The sequence below is a fragment of the Pelobates fuscus genome, chromosome 1 (assembly GCF_036172605.1).
Source record: "Pelobates fuscus isolate aPelFus1 chromosome 1, aPelFus1.pri, whole genome shotgun sequence".
Classification (NCBI taxonomy): domain Eukaryota; kingdom Metazoa; phylum Chordata; class Amphibia; order Anura; family Pelobatidae; genus Pelobates; species Pelobates fuscus.
This window is the reverse complement of record NC_086317.1, coordinates 30,169,408-30,189,909: the sequence shown is the minus strand read 5'-3', so window position 1 is coordinate 30,189,909 and position 20,502 is coordinate 30,169,408. Positions and strand designations below refer to the sequence as shown.

Sequence of the window (20,502 nt, the reverse complement as noted above, 5' to 3'; positions counted from 1 at the left end):
AGTACAGTGATAGCAAATTACATTCTCTGGACTTTCGGCCTGGTTTGGCAGGAAGGTCCCTTAAATTGCAATCAATAAAATAACTTAATTATGTAAAAATATTACATAGATACGCACGTAGAATTTATATATATATGCATATTTATATATTTGAAGTCTACGTGTATATTTATATAATTATTTATGTAATTTTGTATATGGACATATGAATAGTGCTATTTATATATACACACATAGATATATATATACACAATTTCATTCTAAGTGTATTTTGATATAAATATATTATATTCAAGATACAGTTAGAATAAAATTTCGTATAGATATAATTTTTTACATTATTATTTTTACATGTTTAATTTAAATTACTTATTATTTGTATTTTATAATAATATATATACTATATATAGTTATATATATATACACACACACGATATATACATGTGTAATTTAATTATAAGTGTATTTTTATATTAATATATGTACATATTAATATAAAAATACACTTAGTATGACATAGATATATAGACATATATTATATAGGTATAATATATTTCTATATATATATATATATATATATACACACACACACATAATATATATTTTTTATTAACTTTAATTTTTTTTCAGATTTTACACTAGCAGGGAGACTGCCTGTCAGCACAGACAGTCCCCCTGCAGGCAGACACATGGACACCTATTGTGACCATGTGGTCGCCCTGTTGAGCGATCACATGGCCACAGGGGTCCTAATCTGCTATGGGGAGACTGTCTGGGCTGCAGGCAGTCTCCCCACAACGGGAGCACCGCCGATCGCCGCCGGGGGAACGACGGCGATCGGGTAAGTAAATCTTAAAGTTAGGACGGTTCAGGACCGCCAGCGGTCGGCAATGGAAAAATGCCGATGACGGTCCTGAACCGTCCTGTGTCCTTAAGGGGTTAAAATATGAAAAAAATATGTGTGATAGCATCAGTGAATGTGTACGTTAAATTGTGTGACAATGACAGTATGTGAGGGTGTCTCGTCAGGAGAAAAATTTGGAAGGGGGTAGGGAGATGCCAAATTGTGTCACAAAACCAGAATACACCACTGGCAATGCTATATTATTACCTTAAACCTGCCTGCAAAGCCACAATCACCATTATGAATGAAAACCTTTATATTATGTACCATCTAAACATTAGGCCAGTAGTTTATAAGCTACCATACATACCAGAGTATAAGCCGACCCGAATATAAGCCGAGGCCCCTAATTTTACCCCAAAAAACTGGGAAAACTTATTGACTCGAGTATAAGACTAGGGTGGGAAATACTGGTACATTACTAAAAAAAAAAAAAAATATATATATTAATTGAATATTTATTCGCAGTGTGAGAGCGCATGTGTTGGTGGGGGTGGGCATTTTGATTTGTTATTTTATTAATTATTTTAATAATTGTTATATTATTTATTGTATTCATTATTTTAATTTGTTTTGTTATATTATTATTATGTATTTATTTTTTCCACCCCCCCTCCCTGCTTGATACATGGCAGGGAGGGGGGCTCTCACTCCCTGGTGGTCCAGTGGGGGGAGAAGGGAGGCTGGCTGAGAGTTTACTTACCTCTTCTGCAGCTCCCTCCTCCTCCGCGCCAGTGTAAGTCTCGCCACTATGACCCCGCGGCTCTCACGAGACTTACACTGGGAGCTGACCGAGGTGCTGAATGGACCGGCGCGGAGGAGTAGGGAGCTGACGGAGAGGTAAGCGCTCACTGCCAGCCCCCAGTCTGTATTATGGCAATGTAAATTGCCATAATACAGACAATTGACTCGAGTATAAGCAGAGTTGGGGTTTTTCAGCACAAAAAATGTGCTGAAAAACTCTGCTTATACTAGAGTATATACGGTATGTACATTTGCAACCAATCTTACGAATTCCCCATTTACTCTACAGGAAATAGTTAATTTAGGCACTTCTAGAAGACATATCACAAACAGACACTTACACCACTAAAATTTTTTTGTTTTTTTTTTAACTGAAGAATTGACAGCTATTCAGCCTTATATTAAAATGGTAAACTTTTTTTTGTTATAAAAACTTTTGACACCATGCTTCGACAATTACAGTCCAACAAAAACATTTCAACCAGGTTTTATTGGTTTGGTGATAAGTACACAGACACTATGAACAAGCTGTACAATTTGTTTTTCTTCTTAAAACTCTAGTTAGAATTGGAAATCTAGAATAAAAACATGTAGTTTAATGTATTTGAATCCATATTGTAGCGGCTTTTCCAGCTTTCAGTTAAAACAAAAGCCGATTTGTAGAAAATAAACTAGCACCCCTCGTACCAGCATCTAAGATGCTTTAAGTACAAATCATTCTCTCCCAAGGAGGCCAACTGTAATTTTTCAGCCACCATAGGAGAAAAAAAATTAAATAAGAAAATAAGTTTAGAAGATAGGGGTCGACATTGGATCCGTCATGCTTTGCTTGCCAGTACTTCACATCAAACTCACTACACACGCAAAGGAGGTTTTCCCCGAAGATTCACAGCACTTTTACAAAGTTACTGAAAATAAAATACCACTACCCAGAAAAATAAAAAATGAATAACATTGTCACAGATAGTACACAATTCTTAGAGGGATATCCGTCACCAGGGGAGTTTATTAAGTTGTAAAATTGTACGCAAGACAAGGGGTACAGAACAGTTAAAATGTTAAGACATTAAAAATAAAAATTGAACCGTTTTGAGTACCAGTGACAGCAGTCAGTTTTACAAGCAACCCGCGCAAAAGGCGGGTTTCAAACAGTCATTATCACAGGCGTCTGAATATCAGCCTGAGACGCACTCCCCAGAGTAAAAACATGTAACACCCCCCAGACAGCTGAAAACTGGTACTGACTGCTAACCTGTTCTTAGGAAATGCAATAATTACATCCAAATAAAAACAGAACAAAAAAATAAAATAAAAAATTTAAAATAAAATCTGTGGTGGGATTCCCTATTTTAAAAATGTGTTTTCTAGAATTAAACTACTAAAAAACTTGCATTTACAAAATAGTTGATAAAAATATTCCTCTGAATTGTACAAGGGAGGTACAGGAACCACTGATAAAAGACTTGTTACAAGATGAAAGTTATTCAGACTTTGATTCCTTGTCTCCTCCATCAGAAGCTGGGGCCTAGAGTAAAAAGAGAAAGATGTTTAGGTATTGCTTACTGGAGAAAGTTAAAAGACACAAGACATCTCAAAAGAGTTATATACACACACACACACACACACACCTTATTCTGCAGCACTGTACATTTTTACAGCTATAAATGGGTGGAATTTAGAGACCATCATAAAATTTTGACAGGAAAGATCAGCAGATTAGGAGACTGCTCAAAAAACAAACAAAAAAAAAAAAACCACAAAACCATTTTAGCAATTTCAATTAGTATTTGGCCTGTATAAAAAAGGAGGTCATGCTCTCTAAAAGAGACTGCTGACAAGGAATGCAGGTAGTAATAAAACATAGAAACAGCTGCAATCCATTTTAAACTAGGCCTCCCATGTGGCTCTACGTAGAATCATGGCCCCTTCCAACCACTTCCCATTTGACTTGAGAGCCAGAGGCTATACACCAGGCTGGTGTATGTCTAGATGTGAGGACCCTGCTGCAGAGCCCCATGGGAAAGATAAGACACGATGCTTACAAGATTTAGATCATTGCTCCATCAGTTCACAAGATATACATTTTAATTTTCTTTTGAATGTTTAACTATGCCCTTAAGGACCAACATGTCCAGTTTGCCTTCACATTTGTGTAAGGGTATGTTCTACTTTTTAGCATCAGCTATATAGGATGAAAGCTATATGGAACAGATTTTAAAGCGGTCACATCTAGGCATAAGTATAAATCATTGACAATATGGAGCATGCATCATGAAATATTTGCTTTACCAATAGCATTCAGAAACCACGCTACCACTAGATTGCAGGATTACTTTGACAGATAAATACACTCCAAAATTAACCAACCTCATCACTTTTTGTCTCTCCGTTTTCAGATGGCAGATCTTCCTTGGCTTCCTCTTTGTTAGCTTCCTCAGTCTGTTTGCCTTTGGCTCCCTTCTTTCCTTTTGCTGGGACTTTTTTGTCCTCTGACTTCTCCTTAAAATAAATAAAATAAAAAAATTAGAAAACTTGTTTTCCCATCTAACATAGCAAACCTTGTATGACAAAACTTGTAAAGGGCGATACAAGAGTAGACTATTTCCAATAGCAAACAGCTCAAACTTTCAAGGCTATTCCTCAGGTATGCATCAGTTTAATTGTACTCTGCAGAGTACTACTTTACTGATACAACTCGATACTGGGGATCAAATAAAAAAAACTAAATCCTGCAATGTGTCTTAACAGGAACATAAAGTGGCAATGCCAGTCGCTAAAACACAACCTTTAACAGTTACAGCTAAAAAGGAGGGAAAGCAAACCGGTAGATCCACAACTCGTTTGATTCATTGACTAAAAACCATCAAAGCATATCAAGAGCTGTATTACATTTTATGGTCCAATGCAAGAGAAAAGCCTTTTAATCAACTAAACCTGCTCTGACACTGAAGCATGTGACCAATAGAAGTGATAGTCAACTACCAAGCCAAGTTCACAACAAGGTTTGCAAATAAAGCAAGTTCATATAGACAGCATGCACAAGGGACAAAACCTTATAACAGATTTATATACACACACACACACAACAGCGACAAACAGTCATTGATAGTGTAGCTGTAATGGATGTAAACTAAGGGACACCATTGGAGTTTGTGTGAGAAACTCGTTTTGGTGACGCAGGAAGATTAAAGGACCACTATAGGCACCCAGACCACTACAGCTCAATGAAGTGGTCTGGGTGCCTTGCCCCCCTAGTTTTAACCCTGCAGCTGTAAACATAGCAGTTTCTCTGAAACTGCCATGTTTACATTGAGAGTTAATCCAGCCTTTAGTGGCTGTCTCCCTGACAGCGACTAGAGGACGTTTCCACAATCCTCAATGAGAAATTCACATGGAGGACACGCTGGACGTCCACAGGAAAGCATTGACTAATGCTTTCCTATGGATGATTTGAATGCACGCAGGGGGACGATGACGACCTATTAACCCTATAGTGCCAGACAAATGAGTTAGTTTTCCTGGCACTATAGTGCTCCTTTAACCCCTTAAGGACACATGATGGAAATATTCTGTCATGATTCCCTTTTATTTAAGAAGTTGTGTCCTTAAGGGGTTAACATACGCTTCCATGGTGCCCATGACACTTTAAAAACTTTGTCCAATTATTACTAGTACATATACTGTGTCTTCCACTAAAGTGGCCTTAAATTTGACTTTAAATTCTCACTTTACTGAAGAACCCCATTAGAAATGGGTGAGACAACGAACTTTGCTATTTAGTACACCTATTAACTACAGTCCTATGTTGCACCCTTTCAAAGGCTACAAAACTATTTAATAATTTACCTTTACTACGGCTTTCTCTTTCTTCGCCTTTGGTTCAGCTTTTGGTGGTGCTGGTTTCTACAAGACAAAATCCATATGATACATTTAGAGATTGTAACCAAGTCACCAAGGACACATTGCATATATTCTATAGCAAGGAGAAGGTTACTTACAGCCGACAACCGTGCCGATCTCCTCTTGGGCTAGAAAAAAAAAAAAAAAAAAAAAAACACAAACACAAATCAGCAAAATTAAAATAAAAAAAACAAACAAACAAAACACAGATGCCACAACCAAATATCTAAACACATGTTTTTTTTTTTTAAATACATAAAAATGTATTTACCTCATCTTTTGCATCTCCAGCATCAGCTGCATTGACCTAATTGTGAGAAGAAAAAAATATTAAAAAATTAAAAATAAGCAAATATTTAATGCATATGACAGACTACATCAACCCTAAAACAATATTAAATAAATAAACCTGACCTTGGGCAAGTCAACACAGCCTAGTGCAAAAAGTTGAACGGTCCTCCACTGACTGCGAGCCAGCAGATGGCGCTGCCCCCTGCCCGAGTACACTACTACTACTTCTATGGTAGAGACCAAGTATTAAAAAAAACAAAAAAGGGGGAGGGTGTGCGCGTTGGAAGAATGCAAGTCGCCTCATAAACAAACAAGACACCCAGCGCGCGGGCACGAGTCTGGTCACCACACCCCCCTCTGGTTAAAAGAGATGGATCATGCCCTCCCTGTACTGGATAACAAGACGATGATCCCAGGCAGGGTCAACCATCACAGAGACAAAAAAAAAATAAGAGCGAGGGAGGGGGGGGGTGTGTGAGACGGACTCGATAGGCCGTGACGTCAGAGCATCCTCGCGCGCCCATTGGCCGCGGCCACCCGGAACGTTCTAGAACGGCGGACCTCCCCGCCGCGCGCTGGCCAGTGAGCGCGGGAGATCTCAGAGGAGAACCCGCCACCGGGGGGAGCACGAGCGACCAAGGGGGGAGAGGAAAGGAGGAGGGAGACAGCCAGAGCAGCTCATCCCGAGCAGAGTCCGCGCCATTGCTCTTCGCTTACACCAACCCCCCCCCCCTCCTCATTGGATAATGAGATAAATCCATCGCCTCCAACTCCCGCCATCCTGGCTTAGCTCCACACAGGAGGGGAAAAAATAAATAAACCGTATAAATACACCGAATGTCACCCGGTCTGAATCCGCAAACACCAAAAATAAGCGAAATTGTAATAAAAACTGAATTTAAAACAATCCTGAGGTAAAATGTCTTTTAAAAACCACAAACACACCGCGCGCCGTGATAGCGGAGCGGACACAATGGACCGGGAGCTGCGAACAATAGAGTTCGCTCGGGAGAAATTTGGCGGCAAAAAAAAAAAAAAATAAGCCGAAGGAACCGGGTGAAGAAAACCCGGTGTCCGGGAGCTCGGTCACCGAGGTGAACCCGCCGCGAGAAGACCGGGTCACTGCGCGCCATCGGGATCCTGAGGAGAAGAGGATCGGGTCACCGGACTGCGCGCCATCGAAATCCGGAGGAAATCGGGTCACCGGACTGCGCGATGCTGAGGTAAACCCGCCGCGGGAAGCTCGGCTCGCGGACTCCGCGCCGTCTGGGATCCCGAGGAGAACCCGCCGTGGGCGCCAAACCTCCTACGAGCTCCTCCGCCGCGGCATCCACGCAGCTCGCCCTCGCCGATAGTAAGCGGGAGTAGGAGGGCTGATAACCCCGCGCAGCGCCATGCATGCCGGGGGGGGCTTACCTTTCTCTTGGGCATGGCGAGGAGTTTGTGCTTTTTGTTTTATTATCGAGAGAGTGGTAATCCTGCACCCGCTGCAGCCTCCAGCACTAATGGACGCCTGAGTGCACGGCAGAGAGCGTAGCAAATCCCTTCTTTCCCTCCTGCAGATGGAGTCCTCACAAAGAATACCTCGATCCCCAGCGTCTGCAAGCGGTTAATATGCCAGCCACAGAACTAGTTCAAACCGGATAGGATCCCTCCGCCTCTTATCTATTCACCGCTACGACCTGCTGGGGGGCTGGAAGGAGGAGAACTTACCTCTATCCCGCCCACCTACCCCGGGGATTGGCTCAGCTTCTCCACAGAGCCTTTCAAACCAAAACACGGGCACCTGTCTGGTTAGGTTAGCTTGTCAGTCACTCCCCCCCTTTCTCTTCAATGGGGGGGTGATAAGGGGGTGGGGGTAGGGGGGGTTGCATAGTAAATCGGCTTTAGGTATTTTTTTTCCCTCCATCAGGGAGTCTTTTTTTCACGTTTGTTTGAATCGCTGGTGGTAAATAGAACGTCGCGCGCTGATTGGCCAGAGCCAACCCTTCTGGATGGAACGTCACGATCCACAACGTTCCAAACATATGTCCCAACGTTCCATCCCATGCCCTGATGTTCTAAATGGAGGGGGGTGGGGCGCTCTAATGTGGCCACCATGCTGGTGCAGAAAGAAATATATATTTTTAACGAAAATATTAAACTATAGCGTTAAGGCGGCTTGCTCTTCCCCGGACCTAGGGTTTTAACATTCCCCGAGCTTACCCCAGGGCCCCCCCGAGGGGTGGGGTTTGATGATTGCTATTGTGTGTCTGTGTGATGTGATGGAAAGCTGGGGAAACATGGCGGAGAGCTGTGCGTGGCTGTTAGTGCTGAGCACTGTGTTTTTGTGCAATCTCTTTAAAATCCTGCTTCCTTCTTTTTCCTCAATAGTAAGTAAGCAGACAGACGATGCCTGTATTTAAATAACCTAAATAAACCACATACGAGCATGTCCTCCATGTAGAAAAGGAGGGATCCAGGACGCATAACAAGCTATAAAAATGTTCTGGAAATGTATGTTAAAATTCAATGTTAGTGATAGGTGTTGGTGTGTTGTAATCTCCAATTCATTGTTTACAAGTCACAATGTACAAGACAGACATGGAAAACACAGATTCCTATAAATTCTTGTGAGGGGTAGGATTAAACCATTCCAATAGACTCCATAAAACCACGGTTGTGCTTTGCTATTTTAATATAATTACTGCCATTTTCTTTTAGTCATGTTTTCACCTTATTTAACCTCTTCACGTGCAGCACGGAAAAGGAAAACACACTACAAATCTGAACATCACTGTTGTGGTTTAAGAGAGAAAAAAAAAAATAAACCCTGCATAAGAAATAAGAATAATAATACGTGCAGCTCTAATCCCCTTACTAACAGTACATGGGTGGCCATCTGGAAAGGTTCAGGAAGGGTCCATGAGCGCCCAAGTACCATTATCCTCTGCAACAAACAAGCATGGTGCACGATCCATGTGCTTCATTACAGTGCCTATGGTGGGTTTTAGACATCACAAGACCTGCATGCCACCATTGTGCCATCCTTGTACAAATCGGATATTGGACACGTTTGTTGTTTTTTTCATTTTGTCTGAGGAATGAACATCAGTCTTGAACGTTAAATATACATACTTGTCTGTTGATATTAAAACAAGTAACGTATAATTACATAGTGCTTTTTTATTGCACATATTTTGTTATTGGTGTGTTACTGCAACATGAACTGGAGATAAGTATAAAAAAAAAAAAAATTGCAACAGCGACAGGCCCTCCCCCAATGTAAAAGGACCTGTGTGCACTAACTTTTATCCAACAAATGGATACAAGTAACTACACTGATTTCCAATGCAGCTTGCACAATTCCGGTTATTCATATTTAAATTGTAAAAGGCTGTACAGGGTTACAAAGTAAATTACATTTAGACATGGCATCTGATGTTTTATATTTGTATGTTTAATGAGTGACACACATGTCTTGAAAATCTCTCCAAGTGGGAAATTGGGACCTAAAATGTGCAATTCACACCTTGATGACTGTTAGGGCTTATTCACTACACGGAAAATTAAGCAGGTATTTTGAATCTTTAGGATACAATAACTACTAAAAAAAAAAATATATCAGCAATTTTCCAGATCTGTCATTTGACAATTCACGGTCAGTTCTTAACAATTCCCAGTTTAGTGAATTAAGCAGAATAACAGATTTATTCACTCAATTCTGAATTTTAACAACTCAAATTTAGGCGAAAGTAGTGTAGCTGTGACTATAACTGTTGTTGAATTTTTTATTTAATTAGATAAAATCTGATGTTTAAAATTTAAAAAAATGATAATTACTCCAACTCTATATTTTTACACACATTAGGTCCTAATAGTCTATTGAGCTTGTTCAGGCACCAACCGTCTTCCCTATAAACGCTAAAATAAATAATAACATAAGAAGCTTGTGGAGCTGCTCAGCACTCCCATGTCTGACATCATGGCAGCCATTGCAACGTCCAATCGAAGGCTTCTCGTAGAGAAACTTTTGACTTGACCATTTAACCAGCTTAGAGCGCATGCACACATTCTTATAGAGGGATATGAGGGAATGAGGCTCGAAAAAAATTAAATATAATAATAATAGGTGGGGAGAGCTTCAGTGCAGTGCATGTTGACAACAGACATTTTTTTTTTGCATATCACGTGTGGCGGGTGTGTAACTAGCCCCTGGCACATAAATGCAAATGTCTTCAAGCAAAACAGCTGCACATACAGGTTCCTACAACCATAATACCCTCTAAAAACAGAAGTGGTTATGGTGGTTGGAGTAACCCCTTTTAACCCAGTGAATGTCTGTACATTCAAGTGCAAAGACAGTAAAAAAAGAAAATACTTGCACTTACTGAACTCTGTTAAAAAAAAAGACAGCAGGTACTACAACATGTGGAAGTGATTCTGGTACCAGAAGTGCCCTAGCATCCTTCCAGAGTAAGTAGTCAAATCATTTAAGCTTGGTTTGATAACTTACGTTGGTCCCACAGGCCCTCTAATGCAGCCTCCCCTCCCAACAGGAAGTCCTACCACTGAGCTAAGTCCAACTCTGCAGGGCCAAACAAATTGGCACAGAGAGGGCACAGCTGACTCAAGGCTTACCTCAGTGGGGCAAACTGGAACCCCTTGGCAGCAAGGAAGGCAGTTTACTTACCACGGTAACTAAATTACTACTTTAATAGGAGATGGGGGTGGGGGAGCATTCCTGGCACCATAACTACTACAGCTGGCTTGAAAAGCTACGGGGCTTGAGGAGTTCATTCAATAAAAGCAAATTGTGGAGTACTGGTAGTTGAATGGCAAATATTTTACGATTAACATCAAAAGTGCATTTTAAATGTTTACTAACATTTTGCAATTCACTTGTTAGTCCAACTTGATTCACAGTTTAATGAATAAACCTTCAAGTGTTTTTCAAGAAAATGTGTTGGAACTGCTCTGTGGATTTTTGTTTTTTTCTTTCAGTCTTTCCTTTCCTCATGCCCCTAGAATGATACTGATTATACTCCTCTCTGTGCCACTTGTCTTTATTTACATTCATTATCCTTTTGTTGCTTGTGCCGAATCCTAATACCTGGGTGCCTCCATTTTGTTCTCTTCTGTCCGTGATTTCAGCAGTTTGACTGATGCACTGTGGGTAAATTACCTTTGCAACTGAAATTAAACTTTTCTTAAGCTCCGCCCATTGCAAACATTTGCCAAAGATCACGCTTCTTATGAGAAAAAGTAGTCTCTACTTTTTTTTTGTATAACTAATTAAAATAAATAATAAAAAAAAAACAACCTGAAATAGAGGTATAAAAAAAGGAGTAATTTAAAATCGAATCCTTTAAAGTGACAGGGCTGCTTTAATGCCAAAAGTGAACTGTTTTTTTTTGTTTTTTGTTTTTTTTATTTGTTATGTACATATGCTTAAAAATGTAAATGTTTGATTTTCTTTTTCATCTGGTATATTCTCATATATAACATAAAATGTAATATTCACCATTCTTTGATCTCTGTGGTACATACTGTGAATCCATACCGTCTAAGATGCCATTATTTCCTTCCAGCTATCACGCTTCCTGCAGAAAGATGCAGAGCAGGAATACCAGATGAGATCTGAAATTCAGACTATGAGACAAGAACTCTCTGCTATCAGTATGATGGACGAGTTTGCCAAATATGCCAGATTGGAAAGAAAAATCAACAAAATGACCGACAAACTAAAAACCCACGGTAATAATATTATGTTTTAGTAGCCACATATTATTGTTGTTTGAAAAGTAATTTTAAAGGGTTACTCCAAGCATTGTAATCACTACAACCCCCTGTGGTGGTTATGGTGCTAAAAGTCGTACTTTTCAGTAATCCTGCCCAGCGTCGAGTCTGCTCTGTGGCTGTGAGATGCATCCAGCTCCTGCAGAGCCGAAATCCAAAATCCTTTAGCTTTAAATGAGACAGTTATCTCATTCTGTTTGCTGACAAAGCAGGTGAATATGATTTTTATCATATTTACCCGTTTCTTTGTCCTTGCAGTTTCCATGCCCCAAACCTAGAGGGTCACTGATCTAGCTAATTCGTGTCCTATGGAAAAGTGCATTGCGCATGTGTGGCTGTCGACGTCATCAGTGACATTGTGCAATTCCTAGTACGAGCTCCGTCAATTTATATGCATAACCTTGTATGCACAGCCAGCAGTCCCTGCGGATAACGAGCAACATCAGTAGAAACATATGCGTGCACCGTGTTCAGGTCACACGTGTATACATATATACAGTTCACGTGGTTTAAAATTTCCATTCTATATCTCGCAAGTAAATGGGACTTCACGCTCACCAGCAGCCACAATGAGGAGGAAAACTGGTGGGAACTATGGATGCTAGCACCTCGAGTTGTGCTTTAGTTAATGCAAGAAACGGCAGTTGCACATGTCTTATGCTAAAATGTTGTGTGACAAAACACCAGACATTCTGCTTCTGCACAACAGCATGAGCCAAATGCTCTGCTTACACTATAGCTACTTGGGATGTGTTCACCAGAAGCTGGCAAAAAAGGGAAAAATATGCCTAAAAATAGGAAACACACGCATGTATATTGTCAGTGAAGCTAAAGTTTTTGACTTAGACAGTTGTCTCAAAGTGATGCTTGTCCCATTTGGCAAATACAAAGATGCTTTGCCCGTTCGTGCAGAAGGAAGCCTGAGTAGCATTTGATTAATTTGAAAAAATAATTTAAAGTATTCACACAAAGTACATTCACAAGCAGATCCCATTAAAGGGTTTCTCCAGACATCCAAAATGCTGAAACTCTACTCATACAGACTGCAGGCACCATGAACACTTCAAATCCCAGAAGGGGTAATGGTGCTTGGAGTCTGTATGTGCTATGTTTCAGTATGAAAGTTTAACCCCCTTTGCTGCTGGAGATGTAACTTCACATTTGGCGGCATCATTGGGAGGTAATAAGCCAGCCCGGAACTAGATTTTACCATGTACAGAATTATTATTATTATTATCGCCATTTATATAGCGCCAACAGATTTCCTACCGCTTTACAATATTATGAGAGGGGGGGAAACTGCTATTATTGGTTGAGAGCGGTCAACTGAAGCTCTCAGCCAAGTAACGTGAAGCATCCATTGCATTATTTTTTTTTTTTTTTTTTATTCTTTATTTGGGTTGTGACAGATACCAAAATACATCATTTATACTGCATTTTGTGTGTAAGTCTCAAGGTGTTGAGATCCCTTGTGAGATTTACTGCTGTCCCTCACAACTTTCTTTGTTGTACAGAGCCCCTTGTTTTCTTTTTATTTTGTATAAGCAAGTGTGTGTTTGGACACAGTGACATGACTTGCAACTTTATTATTTTGTTAGCAGCTGACAGACACCAGGCCATCAGTCCCAGAATATCCACAAGAGAAACTAAGCACCTGCTAGGGCCTAGTGCAGGCATAGGCAACCTTCGGCACTCCAGATGTTTTGGACTACACCTCCCATGATGCTTTGCCAACATTATGGGTGTTAGAGCATTATGGGGTTATGTAGTCCACAACATTAGGAGTGCCGAAGGTTGCCTATCCCTGGCCTAGGGGATGAAGTAAGGCAGCCTTTTAGGTCCAGGCATGGGCTGATAAAAGATTGAACAATCTCTGATTCAACTTTATTATCACTGTGCAATGTACAAGGACAATGAAACACATTTAGTGTTTCATTGTCCTCATCATTTTAGGTGTCAATGCACCCTTTTACCTCGGGAAGTCCTGTAATTGAGTTGAGGCAGCAGCTGTTTTGCACAGCATGATTCTGTGACTTTTTACATGCTTAAATTTTGAAGTCATGTACACCCTGTTAATGATGAAGTGACATCAAGTTTGCACCAGGCATCATTACACAGCATTCAAAGCCTCAATAAAGTGTCTCAAGATCTCTGTGTATTTAGAGTCCACTTTGTGCTTTGTTAGTATCTTTCTGAGTCTTCTGCAACGTCACTGCTAACTGTCCCAATGATGGTACTCCCACTTCCATATATCAGTCTCATTTCCAAAATTCCCAACACAGTCCACTTTTTTTTTTTTTTATTCTTTATTTTTCTTGACAATCTTGCACACAAAGCCACAACAGCTCACGTGTGCCTAACTTCCAAACATAGATTAGTAGTGCACATTTTTAAGTTATAAGACATTGAACGTTCCGCCAGTAAACAAGGGAATACACATGTTAGACGCATCAGGCTGAGGTGTACTGGCAGGGTAGCAAGACACACAAATAAAATTTAAATGACATGCTTGATATATCTACATATGATAGATATGTAGGGCTTGATATTTTTGCTGAGCCCACGAAACTAGGAGGGGGACCCAGCCCTATGGGTCTTAAATAAAGAAGCAGTAATTGTGTTGTGGAGAAAAAACAGTAATGGGGTCAGTCGGGGGTGTTAACTGTTAAATTACACTTAATAACCCTTGAGCATTCGGGGTGGGGGGGTGGGGGGGTTAGGCGGTTGCTATGTCCTTTGATCAGGGTAGATCTTAGGAGGTGTGCTGGCATCTGGAGTCAGGCAGTCCACTTAATTAGTGTTCTCTTCATCTAACTCTTTCAGTCCACTAACCAGTGTCTTCTATGTGTATGCTTCCTAATCCACTACGAGTCCTCTCCTCTGTTTATTCTATCAGTACACTCCCTCCATGGTACTCTCTAATTTTTTTTCCTTGGTTTCCGCTAACTATCCCTTCTCAGTCTCTTCAATGAGTACACTCCTTTGGCTCATTTATGAGTTCATATTTGCCCCCTCTGCGTCATTAGCCCCAGAATCACACCACTACAATGTTCTCAGCAGCTTGTTTTCTCTTAAAAAAACAGTAGAAAGGACCAGACCTTGAAAATGGTCTGGCACCCAAAACAACTGTAGGAGTGGCTACTTTGATTGTGTCCTTTGTGATGGATCCTGTGCTGTGGTTTCTGTCCGTTAAGTCCTGAATTTTAGCTGCTCCGTCAAAATCACTGACACCGTGGGGAGTTAGTTCTGTTTTCAGTGGAATTTTAAGTTTTTAGCTTATCTCAGTTGGAAACTGGTATCTCTGAGTTCTTAGTATTCTAAACATGGACCTCTTATTAACTTTTCCACAATGTTACCAGCAATACCTCTATGCCAAGATCTACGAGATGCACAAATGACCATCTGGGTTTGCATTATTTCTTGGGCAGGAGAGACATCCATTTGCAGAGGGCCAGCTTTGTGTCAAAAAATGAGCCAACATCTGTATGCGATCATTGGTGGTAACCAACTGTAGTACAGGCTAATTAAGCTTTCATCCTTTCTCTGTGAGTGTTTCTTGGGGTCTGCTTAAAACTCTAAGGGCCTATAAAATACATTATTTGGAATATTTGGATAACAGAACAAACAAAACAATATTGACAGATACAAGCGATTGCAAAGGCCTCTGGTCTGATGAGATTACATCTGGCTGTACTATGCATTATCTGGGTTATTTAAACTAAACACTTCTTCACTGTGCAATCAATAAATATTCCTGCAAGGATCTAGGACAGCATTATAAAATAGCTTAGGGTTTTCCAGTTTAAAAGTTATTTTAATGGAATAGGGTAAACTTTATAAAGGTTTGTGCATTAATACATGTATCCCTGTAGGGTGGGCTGAGGAGCCTCTCTTTTGTTCGCACAGTGTGAAGCTACCTCTAGGCTATTTAGTAGCTGTTAATGAGTTTAACATAGATGTTCTATGGTCCTCTTACAAGATGTTGCTTGGCAGGAAATACAGTTGGGTTATTGAAATCTTGATTTGTTAAGTAAGAAACACAAAGGATTTATTTTGAATGTGTTTGCATGAAGAGGACCACACTAATTTACCCATATGAATCTACTCGGCTGCACTCTATTCTCTCATTGATCATGTAAATGGACATTTGGGAAGGTATGGTAAAAGACTATCAATAGGGATGGGCAACACACCAGGACATCTAATGTAAATCCACGCTCGTTATGCGGTTTTATCAATAGACTGTGAGAAAGAACTGGAGAAAAATTGCAGATTTCTGTAGTTAACATAGACTCAGAGTGCGTTTCATCAGGGTGTGCACTGAGGGAGGTATTATGTACTTTTTTATGAAAAATCTGTGCAAATTATGTCTAATAATTATGGAATTATGTTTTTTGACGCACTGCACACTTGGCATGCATGCAATAAAAATGCTCTTATTATGAGAAAACACACACTCTTTAAATTGTATTCTGATTATCTCCTCCTAGGTAGCCTCTTTTCTTGTATGGCCTCTAATACAATGATATCCCAATACATGTATGGATACTCACTGCCTCCTGCAGTGAGATACATATTTTTCACAATTAATCAATAGATGATCTGTTCCCAGATTTAATCTAAAGAACACCATTGCGCCACACCTGCCTTGCCCCAGCTGTGCTGGACACTGTTAACCAATGTGTATCTTTAAAGGATTACAACAGTCCCTTAACTTAAAAGGTTCATTGTAACTCAAATAGCAGGGTATGGTGACTTAGATTCAAGGGCCCCCCATTTTTATTTTAAAAACCAAAACAATTAATACAACGCTTTACTCACCTGCAAACCAGCCAGAGACAGACCCTTCTGAGCAGCCCAGTCTATCTCCCTGATGTCACCGGTCATTTCCTCCAATCCTTGGCTTCTCATAGTGAAGTATTGCGGACAAAGGGCACATGACGCTCCAATTAAATACTTCTCACAGTAAAGCATTGAATCCACTACTTCTCCATTAAGGGCATTAGAGGACTTTTGATGTCCTCATGCAATGCTAGAGGACATCAAACGTCACAGAACCGAGTCTCACTCTGTTGTTTATCTGGAAGCCACTAGACGTGTGTTTAATCCCACAATATAAACATTGCCATATCTTTAAAACAGCAATGTTTCCAATTTGTTGGAAAAAAAACGGCAGGGCCACTGCACCCAGAGATGAAGTGATGTGCGTGATTACATTTGTCCTTTAAAGATATGTACCATTTGTGCACTAATTAGGTGGCATTTTTTTTTTTTTTTTTTTAATTCTTTATTTTTATTGTGCTTAGAATAACAAAACAAGCTTATATTGCCACAACAGCAAATACAGGCTGAAGGAATAAAACAAGGTTATCAATAATCATGGCAATCATTATCAGCACATTTGTGTTTTTTTTTAAAACAAGAGGAGTCAAGCTAGGTAGAACATTCTGTAACTTTACAAGGCAAATATTGGTAGCTTAAACTTTCAAGTTGTGAGAGTTGTGTTGCACGTTAATTAATTTAACAGTGTTTAAACTAGTCTGGGCATCACAGATTATGCACATAAAGCAAGAAGAGGAAGGAACAGACGTAAGAGTTGAACATGTAAGTTGCCAGGCAGGCAGCAGGCTAATTAGGATCATGGCCTATGCGTACTGCAATGCATAGTGCGAGTGTGGGAAGAATATTGTGAGTGCTAAACAATTTACACATAATAAAATGCTGCACAAATACATTTTAGGGGTGCGTACTAGGTAAAGTCAGATCGATGTTTTCTGCCGGAGAGAGTCCCGTAGTGTGAGTATGTAGGGCTTGTGCGCCAGTCGTCCGACCTGCCTGCATCTCGTGGAGGAGGGCTGGTGCGTTGATGGTGTAGCCGTGTCAGCCGGTACCCCGCTTGGGCAGAGGTGTGATAGCTGGAAGGGGTGTCTGTAGGAGCAGGGCGACCTCTGGGGAGTCCCAGTGAGCCTTAGTGCTGCGAGTCAGGCTGTGCTTATCTTCCCCGGTCCGTGCGATCGCTGGTGCCCCTTGTGCTGGGATCAGGGCCTGCTTCGGGATCCGGACTGCCCTGCCTGTGGGGTTAGCAATGCGTCTGGCTGTGCTTCGCCGTCGTCGGTGAGTGGTCAGTCGCGGCAACGATGGGCGCTTGGTGTAGGAGCCTCTAGGGTTTGGAGCTTGTGTAGCGGTATCGCCCGGAGGAGGTGCATTCTTTTTTGGCGGTTTGCCGCTGTCTGCAACCCTCTGCTGCTCTGCCACAGTAGCTTGGGTGCGTTCCCTGAGCCTCCGCCAGAAGTTTTGGAAGATTGCATCCAGGCGCCTTAGGGTGAGTTCTGTGCCGATGCTGCATGGCCTCTGGGGCGCATGTTGGTTGTGCTTGTCTGATGGTGGAGCAGACGCCATCTTGGGTGTGTGGTGTGGACCGTGCTTTGGCCGTTTGCCGTGTGGGGCCCTCTGCCTGTACGGTAGTCAGTACCTGGACGTCTAGAGGTGACCAGGATATCCCCCGCTGGTCAGGGGGGGGGGGGTAGGAGTGCGAGTGCCGCAGAGCTGCTCCGGTGTCTAAGGAGCGAGGAGATCGGCCGCGTTTCCCCTGCCTAGTAGGCCGCAACTGAGAGCCCCGGTCTCCGGTGGGGTATGAACTTGATTTGAAGGTCGGCGTGGTCAGTATTTGTCCCCCAGCTCAGAGAATGCCTTTTCATGTAAGTCGCTTGTTGTTTATGGGGAGATATCACCCCTAAAACAGATAAACTCTGTGGAGCTCAGGCTTGGCACGTCTGCTCCGCTTGTAAGCCCAGCTCCGCCCCCCGGCATTTTTTATTTAAACACATTTATTTTCTAAACCAGGAATTGTACCAAATTGAAAACCTAATTGCAAAATAATAAGACTCAAATAGCCTAGCTGTGAGTAAACTTCAGTTGTAGAATTTTACCAGATTGTCATTTTTTGCCAAATTTTTTGAAATTCAATTTTCAATTCACTACAATCCAAGTTTTACGAATAATCTCCTAATTTTTACCTCCATCACGTAAGCAAACTAATAAAACAAAAGATGAGTGTCTCTTTAAAGGGGACCACCAGGCACCATGCCATTGTAGTGGTTATGGTGTAAATTGTTTTCTGTCAAACTATTTGTGAGCTGTTTAAGGGGAAAAAAATTATTGTCCCGCAGAGTGGATTTTATTTAAATCACTAGTTCATAAGACTTAATTTAAATCATGATTTTTAAACATAAAGACTTATTCTTGCTGGTTGTTTTATTTGTTACTATTTGCAACTATTAGAAGATCTTATGATTAGAATAATATTTTTTTTTAGATTAGTTTGACAGTTACCGGTATATTGGAACTGATTTTGTTATCTACCATTAGAAATATATAGATAATGATAAAACCATTGCTGAGTAAACTATATCCAGTTTAACAGGTTAATCAATCAAGTTTGGAGAACAACTTAAATTAAAGGTGTTCATGGTGTGTACATAGATTTGCAGGGCAAACAATGGAATTAAGGTCTTTTTCTGAACTTTGTTTATTTTACACCATTATTGTGCTGTAAAAAAGTGCATGATATCTCTGCAGGCACAAGTTCAATTAACTTGGATTAATGGAATTAATTTACCAAAAAGTTAGCATAAACATACAGCATCATGCTACATAACTAATCACCATTTCACCATTTCATGCTGAATGCTTTTGGTCTATAATGTATATTAAATATATTTAGGTAGATTTTTCCTCCAAAAGCATTTTATAAAAAATCCAATTTAAATAAAACATTTTTTAAATAAATAATTTAAAAAACAGATTTTTATCCACTGCAATAGGGAATAACTCTGGCGCTGAAAGAATCCCAATTCTTGTGCTTGAAACAAATTTGACAGAACTTGGGGGGATGCCACCCAACACTCCGTCATCACAAAAATGATAAACTGTTATAGGTGTGGTGCTTAGATTATCCCATTACGGTCAAAATTTTTATTCCAACACAGTTAAAATAAAGCATAAGACAAAGAAGTTGAATTCTTTGTCTTAAGGTAAAATCCCACCTTGACAAATCTTGATAAAGGGCAGATTTCTTGTCTGCAGCCTTTGCAAGCCCTCCCCTTCTAACACGGCCCAGAATATCTGTGGCTGTCCAATTACAGACCTCCCAATGCAACTCAATGAGTAGTCTTTACTAGGCAGGTGCTCTAGGCCAGTGTTTCCCAACCCAGTCCTCAAGGCACACCTACCAGTCCAGGATTTAAGGATTACCCAGTTTTGTCTAAGGTGTTTTTTCTTTTTTTTCTAAAAACACCTTAGACAAAACTGGGTAATCCTTAAATCCTGGACTGGTAGGTGTGCCTTGAGGACTGGGTTGGGAAACACTGCTCTAGGCACTGCTTCCTCTTGAGTTAAGCTCCAGTGAGCTGACCAAACAAGGAAGTAATATGACAGGTTGTATGATTGACAGTCACGGGGGTGTAAAGGTTAGTTTATAAAATCTGCACTCTTTATAAAATGAAAAAAGAGGACACACTTTGAACACAAAAAAAGACTTAATAGAGCTTAAGTGCTTTAGGGGTCTGGGGTGTTCCTTTCATTTTGGTATTCCAGCACCCCATTATTGGTTCTTTGTTGTATGGGCTTCCTAAAATGCCTAAATATGAAGACAATGCAATATTACACGTGCCGAGTTAGTAATGTAAGAAACTGAACAAAGCAAAAGTTATAGTAGGCTTGGGAAGTAGTAAAAATATTGGAAAAAAATATATGCTTTTCTAGCATGGAAAACAATTTATGCTTATTCCACATCTTCCAACATTATGCCTGCTTTCAAATTTAGTGCCAGAATTCTCCTTAAAAGCCAAGTACACTTGGTTCCTCCCAGATTTTAAAGAGACAAA

The 20,502-nt window shown here is 40.5% G+C and overlaps 2 protein-coding genes across 2 annotated transcripts in view; one reads left to right on the top strand and one right to left on the bottom strand.

Moving 5' to 3' along the window:
* Nucleotides 1-2,119: 2,119 nt before the first annotated feature.
* HMGN1 (high mobility group nucleosome binding domain 1) lies at nt 2,120-7,533 on the bottom strand. Its single transcript, XM_063447224.1, has 6 exons — nt 7,256-7,533; nt 5,820-5,855; nt 5,647-5,676; nt 5,495-5,551; nt 4,016-4,147; nt 2,120-3,173 (listed from the first exon to the last, which is right to left on the bottom strand). The coding sequence occupies exons 1-6, from the start codon at nt 7,268-7,270 to the stop codon at nt 3,129-3,131; spliced, it is 315 nt and encodes a 104-aa protein (XP_063303294.1). The 5' UTR covers nt 7,271-7,533; the 3' UTR covers nt 2,120-3,128.
* Nucleotides 7,534-8,089: 556 nt separating this feature from the next.
* Nucleotides 8,090-20,502, top strand: part of GET1 (guided entry of tail-anchored proteins factor 1) — a 64,157-nt gene continuing 51,744 nt past the window's right edge. The window contains exons 1-2 of the mRNA XM_063447191.1: nt 8,090-8,211; nt 11,410-11,575. Of these exons, the coding sequence (XP_063303261.1) occupies nt 8,104-8,211; nt 11,410-11,575 (274 nt within the window). The 5' untranslated portion in view covers nt 8,090-8,103. The remainder of the gene's footprint in view (nt 8,212-11,409; nt 11,576-20,502) is intronic.